The 15,829-nt window shown below is 45.0% G+C and overlaps 1 protein-coding gene and 1 pseudogene across 2 annotated transcripts in view; one reads left to right on the forward strand and one right to left on the reverse strand.

Moving 5' to 3' along the window:
• The window catches only part of Cbp80 (Nuclear cap-binding protein subunit 1), a 93,131-nt gene that overhangs the window by 50,184 nt on the left and 27,118 nt on the right, over window positions 1-15,829 (forward strand). For both annotated transcript variants that reach the window (XM_075680897.1, XM_075680898.1), the window contains exons 18-19: window positions 4,102-4,201; window positions 12,935-13,028. In XM_075680897.1, coding sequence (XP_075537012.1) covers window positions 4,102-4,201; window positions 12,935-13,028 — 194 coding nt within the window. The remainder of the gene's footprint in view (window positions 1-4,101; window positions 4,202-12,934; window positions 13,029-15,829) is intronic.
• On the reverse strand, window positions 5,022-6,991 carry LOC142573331 (uncharacterized; annotated as a pseudogene).

Here is a 15,829-nt window from a genome sequence, read left to right on the forward strand (position 1 = left end):
ATCGCAGACTAAGCGCCACATTTTCCAACAGATTGCATTTATGTCATATAGCTCGTTGCATCAAGTAGCCAATCTATGTGCTATCGGAAGCGTAGCGACATGCAAGATGGTATGACATGATTTTCAAAATAATCGTTAGCAAATACGGCCTTTGATCTTCATTTCCACTCGCAGTAAAAACGTGTGTGTTAGCTGATGCGCACATGCATGCGGTTTACGCCCGCGAGACGCCGGCAGAGCGAGCCTGTGCGCTCAGAGCTAGGAGCATACAACGAGCACAAGAGCGTGCTCTGAAACCACTAGCCGATGCCATCACGCATATGCCACAACGAAATCCTACTTCACTGTCATTAACATGCTGTTACATGCCTCTTTATCCATGCAACGACTGCGCCGCTGCACTGCAGCCTGACCGGAAGTTAGGGTGTTTGTGAAAACAGTTAGCATGTAGTCAGAGTGGCTAGAAAAGTTTGAAGGCTGGCCTAAAATTGTAGAAAGGCAAATATTAATAAAAAGTACTCATTACAGGCCAAAATGCATGATGTATACTTGTTATAAAGTGATCGCTGCGAATCCGAATCCCTGAGTGCTCGTTTGGTTACCACACTGCAGCATTCACCACACGACGCTCTTTTTAGTGGGTACCGCTACTCGGATGGAAACAACTAAAAAACAAAAACGACATTATTTTTGGCGTAATAATTTGTAGATCTATACGCGATGAAGTGCGCTGGCATAACATTCAGAAACGTGTACATGGGAGCTTGCCTGAGCCTGCCGGTATGCCCAGCCAGGCAGGGAGTCATCTGCTGGCTTTCCAACCGCATAGGGGGTGCTCGCGAGCAGTGCGCTCGTGCATGCACAGCAGCTTTTTTGCAAAGTGTCCATTATGCACAGTGTATGGCGACTTTGGTTGCCGTGGAAACCTACAGAGCAGAAGTCGGGCATAGTTTCCGGAACTGGTTTGTGGGACATGTACACAGACTTCCTGTGTGATCCCCTGTGGAGCGTTTTTGCTTTCCGCTGGCCGATTAGGATTTATGAAACACAAGTGCTCACATGAGGATTTCGGCATCCGCTCCAGATCAACCAGTGAAAGACGCCATGTGCGAATGTCAGGACACTTGATGTTCATGCACCAGCTGTTTAGAGAGAATCACACTTGTGACAAAGTTCGGGCCTTGTACCAATGAGCTTGCTATCAGTTGATTTAGTTCATATCCCCTTCAATCATGGCTTCCACATTTGTGGACGTGACCTATTTTTGCCATTTCTGTGCAGTGGTAGCAAGAAATAGAGCACAAACATGAAGCTTAAGGTAAATTAAACATTCTGATAATATAAATTACTTCCATTTTACTTCTGAGTGATATGTATTGTTATAGAGTACCGTTTGGGGAAGGTGCTGCTGTGTTTTATGCCATGTTGCAATGACACTCAGGGAAATCCTGGAAAACTCAGGAAATTTGGAAATGTCAACGTGGGAGACACCCTGTACCTCTATCTCCACTTATACTTGAATGATTTGGAACATTTTTGCGGCAGCAAAATTGTGAGACAACATCTTTCAATAGTGAGGCCATTCTATGATTAGTTAATTGTTTCAGGGCCCGTTTAAGGCAATGGTTTTCAAACTACCGTGAAATCTTGGTATAATGAACTTCAGGGCACCATGTCAAATTGTTCATTATTCTGAAAGGCAATTATAGTGAAAGGCCCCAAAATAACCATTTCAACCATAAACCCATTAGTTTATCAGTTGTCACCCTATGAGCTATCCACGAAATTGTTGCTGTTGGCCCTTGGCCCCACTGTTACGTTTTTTTATACATTCCTCTGCCACACACTCCCTTATATAGAGTGATGCACGCAAAAGAGACGCCGATGGCGAGAAAACCACCGATGCTGAAGAAGCTCCATGTCGCCTATGAAGCATAATGTTTCTTTTTATTTGTTTGTTTTTCACATTCCTTGCCGTGGACACCGCAACTGTCTCGCCTGAAGCGGACAGCTGAACTATTCCAAAGTGCAAGCGCGTGTAAATGACACCGTCCAGAAATTACAACAGTGTGGCACCCCTGCGAGCATTTCTCTGTACGCATAGCTGGTACGACCTCAGAAAGAAGCGTGAAAAAAAGAAGAAGCGTGCACAGAAAAAAAAGAGCGAAAGAAGGAGGGGACGCATCTCCATCGTTAGGCAGCGATTGTTAGGGCCGCGTTGTCCGCTGCGGCAAAACCTGATGCGTCGTCGCCTCCGTAATAAAGTCCCCTCCTGGCATTTTTTTTTCCTCCGGCTACATCTCTGATTTTCTGAACCCATGCGCCGCGGTGTCTGCTGTTTGCACCTTGTCGTCTGCTAGCCTACTGTTCCTGTTCCGGCTGCCGTAAAGGATACACGGAAATCCAAGAATCGCCATATTTCGGAATATTAGTTTGTAGTACTGAGGCATTGTTAACATGGCACAAAACTGAAGAATGATTGTTATTCTGAAAGTTCAGTATTCTGAAGTTAGTAGTACTGAAATATGTTTACATTGAAACTATAAGCAGTCAGCAAGGAATTCCTGGAAAGTTTGTTAATCTGAGAAGTTCGTTGATGTTGTGTTAGTAGTAACGAAGTTTCACTGTATGTTCCGCGAATGGAGTCTTCTGTGAGTGGTCGGAACAATTTCAAACCCATTCCTTTTTTCTCCATTTACTCACAATATTGATTTAGAAAAGAAAATTTGTGCTTGAATGCAGTTTGTAACATGTGAGCGGAAATCAACAAGCCTGAGAGCCACCTCCAAATTGGCAGCATCTGCCTGGTCAACTCTTGTTGCTGGTGGATGAAAACATGGGCTGTTTAATGGCATATTGTGACAAACACGTGGGGCGTATTCATTTGTTATCTGTGGTTCAGGCATGCGGTTCAGGTGTTGCTGTTGCACTGCATCGGTTCCATAATAAAAAAGTGAAACGCATTTCGATGCATGCAAGGGGCACCACTGCACGTCGGAGGATGTGGCCATTTAGGCTTAGTGTTGTGATCTGTACATCGAGAACCATTCCGCAGTGCGCGTGATGTGACATTTGTTTTCAAGAAATAAAAGTAACTTTTGTATATCCGACATGTCGTTTGCGTGAAAACTCGGCTTATGGCGCGCTGTGACTAGAGTAGTAGCCATATGGTTGACGTGCGTCGGCGGTGCTTGTAGTGAAAGGCAAAAAAAAAATAATTTTCTGTGTGTTATTATCCTGAGTTCTTCGTCAAAAGTGATAGCCTTTCAGATTAAAGATTCAGAATAAAGGCCAAATTGTAAATAACGGATGCCATATGCAGATGTTGTGGCAGTGCTATACTTTGGTTAAGTGGATCCAGAGAGGATGAGGCCCTGCCTCAGTCAGTCTGTGCATAAGCCCTTCAGTGGAAAGAGGGAGAGGGGAGGGGCTCTATAGCTCTCTAGGAAAGCTGGGGAGGTTCCTCAAGGCCAGAAAATTTGAAAAACCTGAAAAAAGTGGGAAACACTGAGATAAGTGACATTGATATGCTATTTTTTCGTAACTCTGTCTGCATTTGTTGTATGTCAATAGAAGGCCTATTGGCGGAGAAAATGAAAACCAAACTTCCCTTTTACAATTTCCATTCTAAATTTCAGCACAAATGATGGTAATGTGATGTTAATTTGTTTCACAGCAGTGTGAGGTTCCATATTCTTGAAAACATTTATGCAACCTGCCAGTTTCAATATGGTATAGCTGCAGTGTAATTTTTGCCTACGTTGCTGTTATACAATGAACTAGCCTCATCCATATGTTGCCATAAACCCGAACGTTACAAGGAATGGCTGCAGGAATTTAGTCTGGTGCCACCAGCTGTCTTTCACTCATAATTTGTTTTCTACTGCAGCAAAGTTTTGCTATCAGTAAAGGCCACATATTTAATATTCAGGAAATGTAATCATTTGATCTAACTTAATATTTTACTTGAGTGGCTTAATCTCTAAGGTTTTGCGTTGACGTGTTTTGCTCTCAAAGTCTGAAACTCATTACTGTACAATCTGTAGACTGAAATCAGCTCATGGCTGAAATCAGCTCATGCCTTGCATCTGACATTTTCAGTGGAGCCTGCACACAATCCCCTAAAAATCCAAGTCTTTGTGGAGACCTTGTTGCAGATTGCAAGCAAATCCTTCTCACACTCCTTTGCAGGCATTGCCAAGTGAGTAGCATCAGATTCTCTCTTTTTTTTTTTCATGTTCGTTGCAGACTGTCGGTTGAAAAAAATTAGCCTGTGACATTTTATTTATTATTTATTTACGGAATACCTCCTTAACCTCAAAGGCATTATTGCCAGGTGGACAGCTAGAGAAATATGTGTTAAATTGTACGCAGAAATAAGCAATAAATACATAAAGCAAAATAACATCATTTTGTCAGTGTTTCAGATAAAATTGTTGGTTTATAGCCCATGACTTGACTCCCTTTAAGGGGGGAGGCTACCCTCGGATATCAACTTTTTTGTTTATTGAGATATCTTAATGAAATTTTCAGGATAGACTCATAGCAAAAGCATTAGTAGAACTACAAAATTTCATGCAGTTATGTTCACTGGTTCTCAAGTTACAGCAATATGTCAGAATGGTGCACACGACTTTCTCATTCCAGGCCTGGAGAACTTTCAAAAGGTGCTGAAACTGTGAAATTCACTATGATGATTCCCAGATGGATACCTCAGGGCAAGACAGAGCCATTTTTAAAAATTTCCTTGCTGAAAATTTTTAGCAGACCACCGAATTTTGTATTGGTGATTAAGATTTTATCAATCAAATTTTGATTAAATATCACAAATCACAGACACAATATATATAAAAGAATGGCCATGTCTTGCCCTCAGAAATTTATTCAGATACACAATAAAAAGAGAACTTCTGGAAATCTGATGAGCGGTTACAGAGATATGGCTAGAACAAGCAGCCTCACCAGCCAAAAAAGTCATTTTGAGAAAATGAGCTTTGAAAGTTTTGAGCACATGTATTGGTCTAAAATGACCCTGCAGCATAACTGAGGATGTCCTTAGGCACTCTCTTCTTTTGCCACCTTTCCACCTTCTCTTGCGGTCGCTTCTTGGCCTTTTTCAAGCTCAGAGAATCTTTCTCAGCTGCCCATTGAATGGCCAGGTGTTAGCCCCACTGATGAACATAGCTCTTGGGTGACCCTGTGACAGCCAGTATTATATCTTAAAGCTGCCTCATGCAGTGCTGTCTCCACAGAAATCAGCGACGCACGCTGCTCTTTGGGCATCAGGGACCATAGCACGGAGTGAAATGATTCTGATGCATTCTGCGTCTTTGCTCCCAGGCAGCATTGCAGAAGAGAAGCTTGTGAGAGGCACTCATAAACAGGTAGCAGTGTTTCTGCAACATAGCCTGGAAGATTGTACCGATGCTTCGGAGGTGGCACACCGTCACTCTTGCTGGCGTTATGACGACATGACAAGTCTGTGCCCTCAGGGCACAAGTCGTGGTGAGGATCCTCGCTCGTCTATGTCACGTGGTAGTACGATGCCATCACTGCACGATGCATGGCAGCCACATCGTTGGAATTGTTTCGTAGGGCCCAGCCATTATAGTCATTCAACTTGTCGATGAGGGCCTTTGTCAGCCTGCCCTTCCCTCTTAAAGCCTTGTCACTTTTCTGCACAAGGTTGTGCAGTGCTGTCGCCATCCTCTTCTGGACGTGGTTCAGGCATTCCTCTTTTGAAATGGGGACCGGTTCATAAACGTTTTCTTGCACAAGGGCAGAGAAGGTGGCACTATCTTTGTCAGACACGAGCGTTGTGTAATGGAGGTTGGGCTTTGGCACCGAATTTGAGAAAAGGATGACAGCTGCCTCAACCTCCATCCTCCCAGACTTAAGAGTCAGTGTTTTTCTGGCGCACATGATCCTCCTGCCAACTTGCATAGCCTGGGTCTCCAGGATTTTGTCATACTTGGTAACCGAGGCACTGGTTCGATAAAACAATGGTGTCCAAGATGAGACCCGTATGCTATCCAATTATTGCACCAGCTCCAATATGGGACGTGTGGCCAAGCTTGTGCCATGTTCCATCAAAGTTTACTGTGATATCCCTGCTGAAATATGTATCCATTTCCTTGTAGGTGGTTTTCACAGCAGAAGCAGATTCTGCATAGAACTTGTCTATGCACTGTGTCTGCGGTTCCCTGAATTTCTTCAAGTGCTTCTGAAAAGTCTTATGATGCAGGCCACAATGGGACACATTCAACGCTTCCCAAAAGTCATTGAGGGCTGTTTGTCCCTTCCCTATCTGTTTTGTTGCCACAATGGCTCTTATATTCACGTCAGAGGCCATTGAGTCATCCTGACGAGCAGAACTCCACGAGCTTGCAGCTACTCCACAATGTAAACATAGCAGCTCAAGCTTTGTTGCAAAACCAAGTTGGGTGCCTCCTTGAACCTTCATCTCAGTCGCGAAGCATTGCTGGCACGGGGTCCAGGATAGCAGGTCGCCTAGGGCATGTGTTTGCACAAGGAGAAATTTTTTGCCTTCACTTGTAACGGGGGCAGCTTCAGGATCGTGCTCCATTGCTTGAAATTTTCGCTCCATCGCTGACATAGCGTCAAGTTCTCGTTGCACAGCAGCGCGTTTTTTATCCACCGTCTCTTTCTCTTCACACGTCAGTAGACGTGTTTTCAAGTGCACAGTGGATGATGCGATCGCACTGTCCGAGGCAGATGAAAGAGAGGATGTGGAAGCCGCTGTTGATGAGCACGAGACACCAGGCGCACTCATCACGACAAATTCTTGCGCAGGTGGAGCAGGAGTCATGTTGCTAGAAGTGTCGACGCGACCACACTCTTGCGTAGATGAAGCAGAAGCTGCCCCACAGGAACCATCGGTGCAATCATCGTCTGCTTGCGGGCGAGCGGCGAGCTTCGCCATGTAGGCAAGCTTCATAGAACACTTCCTTGCACCGAACACGTGTAGCATCTTGAGTTTCTTTGGGTGCACCGTGGCCGACCGCACAACAATCAGCAGGCTAAATGCAACAACAGTCTCGTAAAGATGATTGAAAATAATCTCGTAAAGACTAGAAACTTGGAGAATATGCGAACGACTGCAAAGATAGACGATGGCAAGCAGAACACACAAAGGGCGCCGGCGATGGAGGAGTCGAAGCTGACGACAGCCGGACGCATGATGCTGGTGACCACTACATCATAGCACGCAGCAGCCAATGGGAGTCGCGGGCTCCCCTGCGTCCTTGAGGAGCGTGCGCTTTGCCCAATCTCAGCTTCGTGTCTCAGCCGCAGGAAACTTGAAAGCTCTCGCAAGCCCTCCAATCATGAGCGATTTACGCCTCTCCCGTGCTGCCGCTGCCGTGGGTGGTGGGGAAAAGAAAGCGCAAGAATGCACGAACAAAACAACACCAAAATGGTGGCGCTTGGGGGAGCGGCGGAGAAATGGCATTCGTGCCAAGTAGGCGTATTTGGAGCGCTCGTTTGCCGCTCGAGGGTTGCCACGACTCGTTATAAACTTTTATTTGAATAGTTTCGCGACGAATTAGACGTTGATATGTGCAGAAATAGTAGTTTATAAGACATACTGCCCGAATATGTGGTTTTCCAAAAATCTACTTCTTCGCGATTTTCCGGTTCTCAAAGGCCACTAGCGACCCCGCTTGCGTGCGTCACATGATCGTTTGCTGCATTCGGCTGAGTCGTGGATACGGACGGGGAAGCCTACATCTGCCGCTTCTGTACATTTGTGTGATTTCTTTGTAACTTGTCACAGGGTGCGGTAGCTCTGCCCACCCTCCCCAGCCCCAACCCCCCGAGCGATGGGAGACCTTGTTGTCCAGCCCCGACCTACCGACCCAGCTCGCGCTGGTGGCTAGGGGCCAGGAACTGCTGGACGCATATGGGACCTTAGAAGAAGGTTCCACCCCATCTGGTGCCAGTGCGCACCAACCGTTACTAAGGGCTCAGTATAAAAGTTGATTCTCTCTCTCTCTCTCTCTCAAAGGTTGTGTACCCTCTTAACAATCCATGTTCACATGTGCAGTATCCTCGTTTCATAACTGTGACCATATGGGGCTTTGCCATTTAAACTGTTATGTGCTACCACATTTTTTCTTCTTCTGCATTGTGCGTTTATTTTTGCATTCTCTCGTGAATTTAATTTCCTCCCTGGTCACTGCACTTGCACCATGCTGTTAGTAGCCACTAGTACCACTGAAGCAAGTCTATGTTGCAATCGATCCCGGATATATCAAACTCAGATAAGAGGGTAAATCAGAAAGTCTTTGCCCCTATTTTTTTTAGCCAAATTACGGCTGTAAATGTGAAGTCAACATATCCATTCCTAGTGGTGGACCTGTATTGGACCGGCCCGGCCTTATTTGCCTGTAGTTCCGCAGCACAGCACTGCTGGCAGTTGTTGAAGATGGAGGCTATGCTTCACGCGTCCGTGGCATGTGAGCAACGAAGTGTGATTCGAATGCCCATCAAAATCCACAGGGAAATGCAGCCCATGAATGGGGAAAGGTGTCTCGCTTTGAGAAGTGTGAGGTGGTTGTGGTGGGAATTCACAAGAGGCCGTGAAGACTTGCATGACAACCAGGCATGCATGACAGTCAGCTGGACCAATTATACCACAGGGGCATCTCAAATTTAGTGCTACGATTAAACAAATGTCTGAACCAGTGTGGTGACTATGTGGAAAAATAGTGTAAGGTATGTAGAATAGTACGTATGTTTGCAGTTGCTATGTGTGTACCTTATTTTGGCTAATAAAAAATAGGGGCAATGACTTTCTGATTATTTCTCGTATATCGAATTGTTGTCTGTATCAAACTCCTGTAAAGGCCCCTTGAAAATCCCATGCAAAAGTATGGCTATTTATTAAGTGTACTGTACATAGAATTCCTGTTTACCGCCACATTCGATACAATATAACAAACGCTGTGCCATGCTGCATCTCTGAAATTGTGCTTCTCCTAATGGAGATGCAGTCACTTCTCGCATCATCTAAAATATTTAGTGCCAGCAAATTTTAAACAGTACTGTTTCGGCAGAGGCTGTCAAACAAGAGTTTGAATCCGGTGGACAGTACATGCCATAGAGGAAAAATGAGCAGGGGGCTCTCACTTTTGCTTGCTGCGCATACGAATGGCTTGTGCAAACTGTGGCCCTTTGTTGTCAGCAAGAGCAAATTGCCACTGTGCTTAAAGAATGCAAAAGGCCTCCTGGTTCTACACGCATTCCGCAAGAAAGCGTGGATGACCTCCAATCTTTAGTCTGAGTGGCTCCGGGCATGGGATGCTGAGCTGGAGACGCTGCATCTTTGGGTTTGACTGTTGTAGACAAAAGCTTTCCGTGAACAGCATTTGAGGACTCCACAAGCTGCCAAGATGAATATGACCACAACCTGTACTTGGATCAGGAACGAATCAGGAACACCTTAGACTTCCGTCAACCAAAGGACCAGGCAGGATTCCGTAAAGGCTACTCAACAATAGACCATATTCACACTATCAATCAGGTGACAGAAAAATGTGCAGAATATAACCAACCTTTATATATAGCTTTCATTGATTACGAGAAAGCATTTGATTCAGTCGAAACTTCAGCAGTCATGGAGGCATTGCGGAATCAGGGTGTAGACGAGCCATATGTAAAAATACTGAAAGATATCTATAGCGGCTCCACAGCCACCGTAGTCCTCCATAAAGAAAGCAACAGAATCCCAATAAAGAAAGGCGTCAGGCAGGGAGATACGATCTCTCCAATGCTATTCACAGCGTGTTTACAGGAGGTATTCAGAGACCTGGATTGGGAAGAATTGGGGATAAGAGTTAATGGAGAATACCTTAGTAACTTGCGATTCGCTGATGATATTGCCTTGCTTAGTAACTCAGGGGACCAACTGCAATGCATGCTCACTGACCTGGAGAGGCAAAGCCGAAGGGTGGGTCTAAAAATTAATCTGCAGAAAACTAAAGTAATGTTAAACAGTCTTGGAAGAGAACAGCAGTTTATGATAGGTAGTGAGGCACTGGAAGTGGTAAGGGAATGCATCTACTTAGGACAGGTAGTGACTGCGGATCCAGATCATGAGACTGAAATAATCAGAAGAATAAGAATGGGCTGGGGTGCGTTTGGCAGGCATTCTCAGATCATGAACAGCAGATTGCCATTATCCCTCAAGAGAAAAGTTTATAACAGCTGTGTCTTACCAGTACTCACGTACGGGGCAGAAACCTGGAGGCTTACGAAAAGGGTTCTACTTAAATTGGGGATGATGCAACGAGCCATGGAAAGAAGAATGATAGGTGTAATGTTAAGTGATAAGAAAAGGGCAGATTGGGTGAGGGAACAAACGTGAGTTAATGATATCTTAGTCGAAATCAAGAAAAAGAAATGGGCATGGGCAGGACACGTAATGAGGAGGGAAGATAACCGATGGTCATTAAGAGTTACGGAATGGATTCCAAGAGAAGGGAAGCGTAGCAGAGGGCGGCAGAAGGTTAGGTGGGCGGATGAGATTAAGAAGTTTGCGGGGACAACATGGCCACAATTAGTACATGACCGGGGTAGTTGGAGAAGTATGGGAGAGGCCTTTGCCCTGCAGTGGGCGTAACCAAGCTGATGATGATGATGATGATGATGATGATGATGATGATGATGATGATGATGATGATGTACTTGGATGAATCATTGCATTGAAGTTTGAGTTTAACAAAACTACTGCAGGCCACATCCGTGCTTTGCGAAAAGAGCCCCCCCCCCCCCCCCCCCTTACACACCCCCGCGCCCCACCCCACACCCACCTAATGCAGCAGCGGCATGCAAGACTCATTGCCATGCTATTCGTGGGTCTGCACTGAACACCTTTCATTCATGCTTACATGGTTACAGGTGATTTGGGATGTTCCGCAAGCTGAAAGCCATACTTTCGAAACTAACAGTGTTTGTGTAATGTTGGCAGGCACTGACTGACATAGGGGCTGGAGGGGAAAGGCCAATAATAAAGAGACGTACCAGCTGCGATGCGTCGGGAGTGCTGAGTGGCACGCAAGAAGACATGCGCAGACTTCCTTAGGGTGGTTGAGAGGAGAGGCTGACTGGTTCCAAAACCCAACATGACAGTCTGTCAGGCTCGTTGCCTATATATGATGATTGGCTATTTAAACAGTGTATTGTAACGGATATGTGGCCAGGGCAAATTCACACACAATTTGCAGTGCAAGTGCACTGATGGCGGCACAGCGTGTATCTATACAGGCGAGTTTGTTTCTACAGGGTATTAATTTCTACCTTGAATAAAGATGAGCAACAAGCACTTCGACGCGCGTGCAGCACACCGCTGTCTCGCGTCCGAGCGACACAGGCTTTTAGGGTAGGCATTGTGCAGACCATTTAGCAGCGCGAGTGATTTGCAATATTCGTGAAAAAAAAAAAAAAGGTGAATCAACTTTTGTGCATTTAATACGACCTTGGAGAAGCAAATCAGTAAGTTCATGTTTTTCACTAGCTCAGGAAACCATCTGACACGTGCAGAGATCTCAGGTAAGCTTCAGATAGGCATATTTTATATTTCAAGTTATTAGTATATCAAACTATTTTGCGATCCACTTTGAGTTCAGTATATCCGTTATCAACTGTACTATATTGTGTTGAGGGAAACTAAGTACTGCTTACATTAGGCAAGACACTGTGCTGATAAATAATTGAAGTTTATACTTTGTGTCAGTAGTTCCGTGCAGCACTGTGAAAGCTACGGGCTTTTTTGACCAATCAAGTCGAATGCATATTAAAGGTGCCCTTCTGTGCCCTGTCGTCTGCTAGTGTCTGCTGCTGGCACCATCTACTAAGACTGCAGCTGCACAGTGAGATCAGCTGTTGTGCTAGAATCGGTAGAAAATTTGTTCCATATTCGTTCTGCCACCAGTAAGGCATTCCTCTTTAAGATATTTCGACATCCAAAGGAGAAGGATGGTTGCAGAGACAGCAGAAGTGATAAAAAGGAACGCCCAGCTAAAGTGTTGCACGGTTGGTGGCGCCATCTCTTGTTCTTTTTTGTAACATCCACTTGTACACAGTGCACTCGCAGTTATTCGTACGATCAGCCATTTTCTTAATTATAATTTGTGCACATTTACCACACTCTTTCCGCACTGTTCCAAACATGTTCAATGCCAACTTATTCATTCCTTTCGTGTAAAAGAAAAGCAAGTCTGCGGGCGCCATTTTTGTGAAGGACGAAGCGCTACCCAGGAGGTTAGTGCTAGTTGAGGGTAGTGCTGAACCAGTCCATGGTGTTGTGGCTGTGCCGACTACATGTATGAATTTAGGCATTGTCAAATCAATTATTTGTTTGTACTGTTTAAGTGCAAATTGATGTCTGTATGGCAGCATTGCATTATTTTTTTATTCTCTGCACTGTTTTCATTCGAGCAAGCAGACAACTCTGTTTTCAGTATCATAGAGACTCAATAAATATTTTATTAAAGAAACAAAGCAAAATCGCTCTATAAACCACCCTGCGATCTGTAGAGAGGCTTCCAAGTAAACACTTGTGGACAAGATCACTTGTCAAAGTAATTTAGTTGTTCCGCAGTATTAGTGTAAAAACATGTCTAGGTGGCAATGTGTTGTGCAGGGCTCGATGTTGCAGTTACATGTTGTGCCTGGAAAAGTCCTTGCTTCAGTAAATTGTCAGGTAGTGTGGTGGGAAAGTGTCTGGTTACACAGCAGATAGCATTAATAATTTGCCTCAAACTGGGGGGCTCCTCAGTGATATCTTATCTTTGTATCAGGGCAGGATACTATTAGAGCAAATGTGGAAGTGTTGCAAATGCGTTGGTGGGATCAGTTGAATGATGCGTGCAATTGTAGCACTTTCAGTCATTATCTTTTTTCTGTCTTGCAGATTTCATTATGTGTTCAAGACCTTGGCATCAACAGAGGAGGCTCAAATATGTGTTTTACGTAGTACTTATGATCTCTGGCACAATCACCAGCAGGTTTGTACTTATATTGCTTCTTCTTATAGGAAAACTTGTAAGCCTTGCAAGTGTAAAGCCTTGCAGGTCTAAATTGCAGGTGTAAATACAGTCACATCTCGATAATTCGGACTTGAATGGGTCCGAAAATTTGTTCAAAAAGAAGTTCAGATTAAAAGAAGAACTTGTTCTTGAAGCACCATAGCACGATGTACGAATGGTGCAAGTCGTGAAACATCGCGGAGCACAAGCACACAGCGAGCGAGGACCACGAAACTGCCCACAGCAGCCAACGCTCGCTTCCCGATAATGGTAGTAAATGAAACTTTAAGGAGAAAGCTGGTGCCGGTACAGAAGCACATGCCCGCAGGGAACATCGAAGGTGAGAGAGTTGAGAGGGAGGGCGAGAGGAGCGTAGTTGTGAGCGCGGTGGAAGAAGAGTGGTGATCCGACGGCAGCGTAAGGCGTGGCCACTTAGTGTGACTTTTATGCAAGCCGCTGCCATAAGGGGTAGCACCTCTTCTGGGGGCCTACTTTTGCGCTCGCTTTGCTGGCGCTTCTATAGGTGCGCTCGGCAGACGCACCTTATTTCGATGCATATATGCCGTTCGCCTGCTTAAAACAACTATTTGGTTGGAGGAACATCCCTTTATATTTCTGCCGACATTCCAAGCTTTAATTCGACTTAAGACCGCAGAGACCGCATGAGTGATAATTAATTGAGGGCTATAGCAGCTGTCATCTCAGCGTATGGCTTGATTAGGCTCTAATTTTGATACGAGAAACACAGGCAATATAATTGCATACTTACTAAAAGTTCATTAAAACTTCGTTCTGGGCGAGTTGGTGCATACTTGACATAAAAATTGTTACAGCGCAATCACATGCAACCACAAAGTATGAAGGACGGGACACAAGCGCTGACTGTCAACTAAATTTTATTGACGGAAGACGGATGCTTTATATAAGGGGAAAGGCAGAAGTGAAGGGGGAAGGGAGTGATACAATCGGGGAAAAATGACAATGTGCATCGATGAACGAACGTGCCAGCAGTCAACGGAATCAGCACAGAAAAAACAAGAAAACGAAAAAAACTAAAAAAAACACTAGCAAAAGGCGAGGGATACTAACAAACATTGAAATCAGTAAGCAGTCGCTTCCAAAAAATGAAGCTCTGCAGCAAAAAGTGATACAGAAAGGGTGCTTACGCACTTGCTGCCATATTTGTGTATGTGGAACGCTTCCAAAGTGACGCGCGCCGTAGCGTCGGCACTCTTGCCGAGAATCAGCGCTTGTGTCCCGTCCTTCATACTTTGTGGTTGCATGTGATTGCGCTGTAACAATTTTTATGTCAAATTACTAAAAGTTCTAAAGTGAGCACTGTGTAACATATTCAGAGGAGTGCTAGAGCACTAGATAAGCTTCCACAGCTGCCAATGTGTACAAGTCATGCGTTGCTCTATCTGCAAAGTGTCCCGGCACAATTTCAGGGGTGCTGTAATCAATGTCTATATTGTGTTAGGAGTGCAATAGCCAAAGAAAACTGCATTTGCTTTCCTTATTTTTACTTTAAGAGAAGTAATGCCTAGCTATAAGTAGGTCTTTATCTCGTTTAAAGAAATGGGTAATTATATACTTGAATGGCTAAACAAAAAATTCAAAACAGAAAAGTTAGAAGCCACGCAGAAATACAACCAGCACTGCATGTCTTTGTTCTCTTCAGCAGATGCACACGGTTGCAAGTACGTTGCAAGCTTGGGCCGTATCGATGGTATCGACTATCGTGCCATCCGTTGCTCCGCAAATGTTTGGTTTCACGTTACCGTGTGCCGCTGGGTATTTGGGTATTTGAAGCTGTGTAGAAGGAGCGGAAGATATGCCTTCATTCGATCACTCAATGCACCAAGAGCTTTCACACTTGACCCCTCAGCTGGCAGAACAGCACATGTAGCTCTCACAAGCTTCGCAAGCTTTCTCAAGTTACGCTACTTGCTGCTGTCAGACCTTCTTTGTGTGCTGAACTGTCGCATCCTCATCGCAACAAAGTAATTTAAAATATGTGCTGCAATATATACTTTCTGCTCAGCACAGGGAAATCCAATGCATTGCTTATCAAGCATTTCATCCATGGTGAGGCTGTAAGCATCAGGCTTATCAGCATGTTTCCGGAAAACTGCTTCTGCTCTCTCCTGCATTTGAAATACGTGAGCAGCCGGGTGCAGCAGCTGGCCTCGTGTCTTGAGGTTTACAAAAGCAGCCTCCAGTTGTTTACAAGAACAGTCTCCAATTGCGCATTGACTGCAAAAACAGACGACACGTAAATTATCCACACTTGTGCCGCTGCTCCATACGAATGCCAGCAGAATTTGTGGAGAGCAAAGCCTTATGAACATGTGCTGCCCCTAGCGGCAGCGCTCATTTCCCATCACACGAAGTGGCCGCTCTCTCGCCCCAGCGCAGGCGCGCCATCGGAGCACCTCTCTTCTTCCACCGTGGTTGTGAGGAAGGTCGGAAGGGAAGTGGATTTTGTTTCCTGCCAGCTTGATGGCAGCAGAGTTGCCAAGGCCGGACTGGGCCTCTGCCGCTGCTTCCCTCTGCATGCTCGTGTGCTTTTTCAGGGTGTCTACCAAATGTGAAAATGGGGAATTCTGAGGGAATTTTAATAATCTGGAAATACCCAGGGAAAGCTCAGGGAATTTCTGCTTCTATCAGGGAAAATTAGCTGTAATTTGATTGAAAGTGAATGAAAGTCGTGCCAACGGAGGAATCAGTAACAGAGGAATCGCAACAAATCGTATTTGATGCCATGTCATCGGTTCAAG

Source organism: Dermacentor variabilis, chromosome 2 (genome assembly GCF_050947875.1).
Source record: "Dermacentor variabilis isolate Ectoservices chromosome 2, ASM5094787v1, whole genome shotgun sequence".
Taxonomy (NCBI): domain Eukaryota; kingdom Metazoa; phylum Arthropoda; class Arachnida; order Ixodida; family Ixodidae; genus Dermacentor; species Dermacentor variabilis.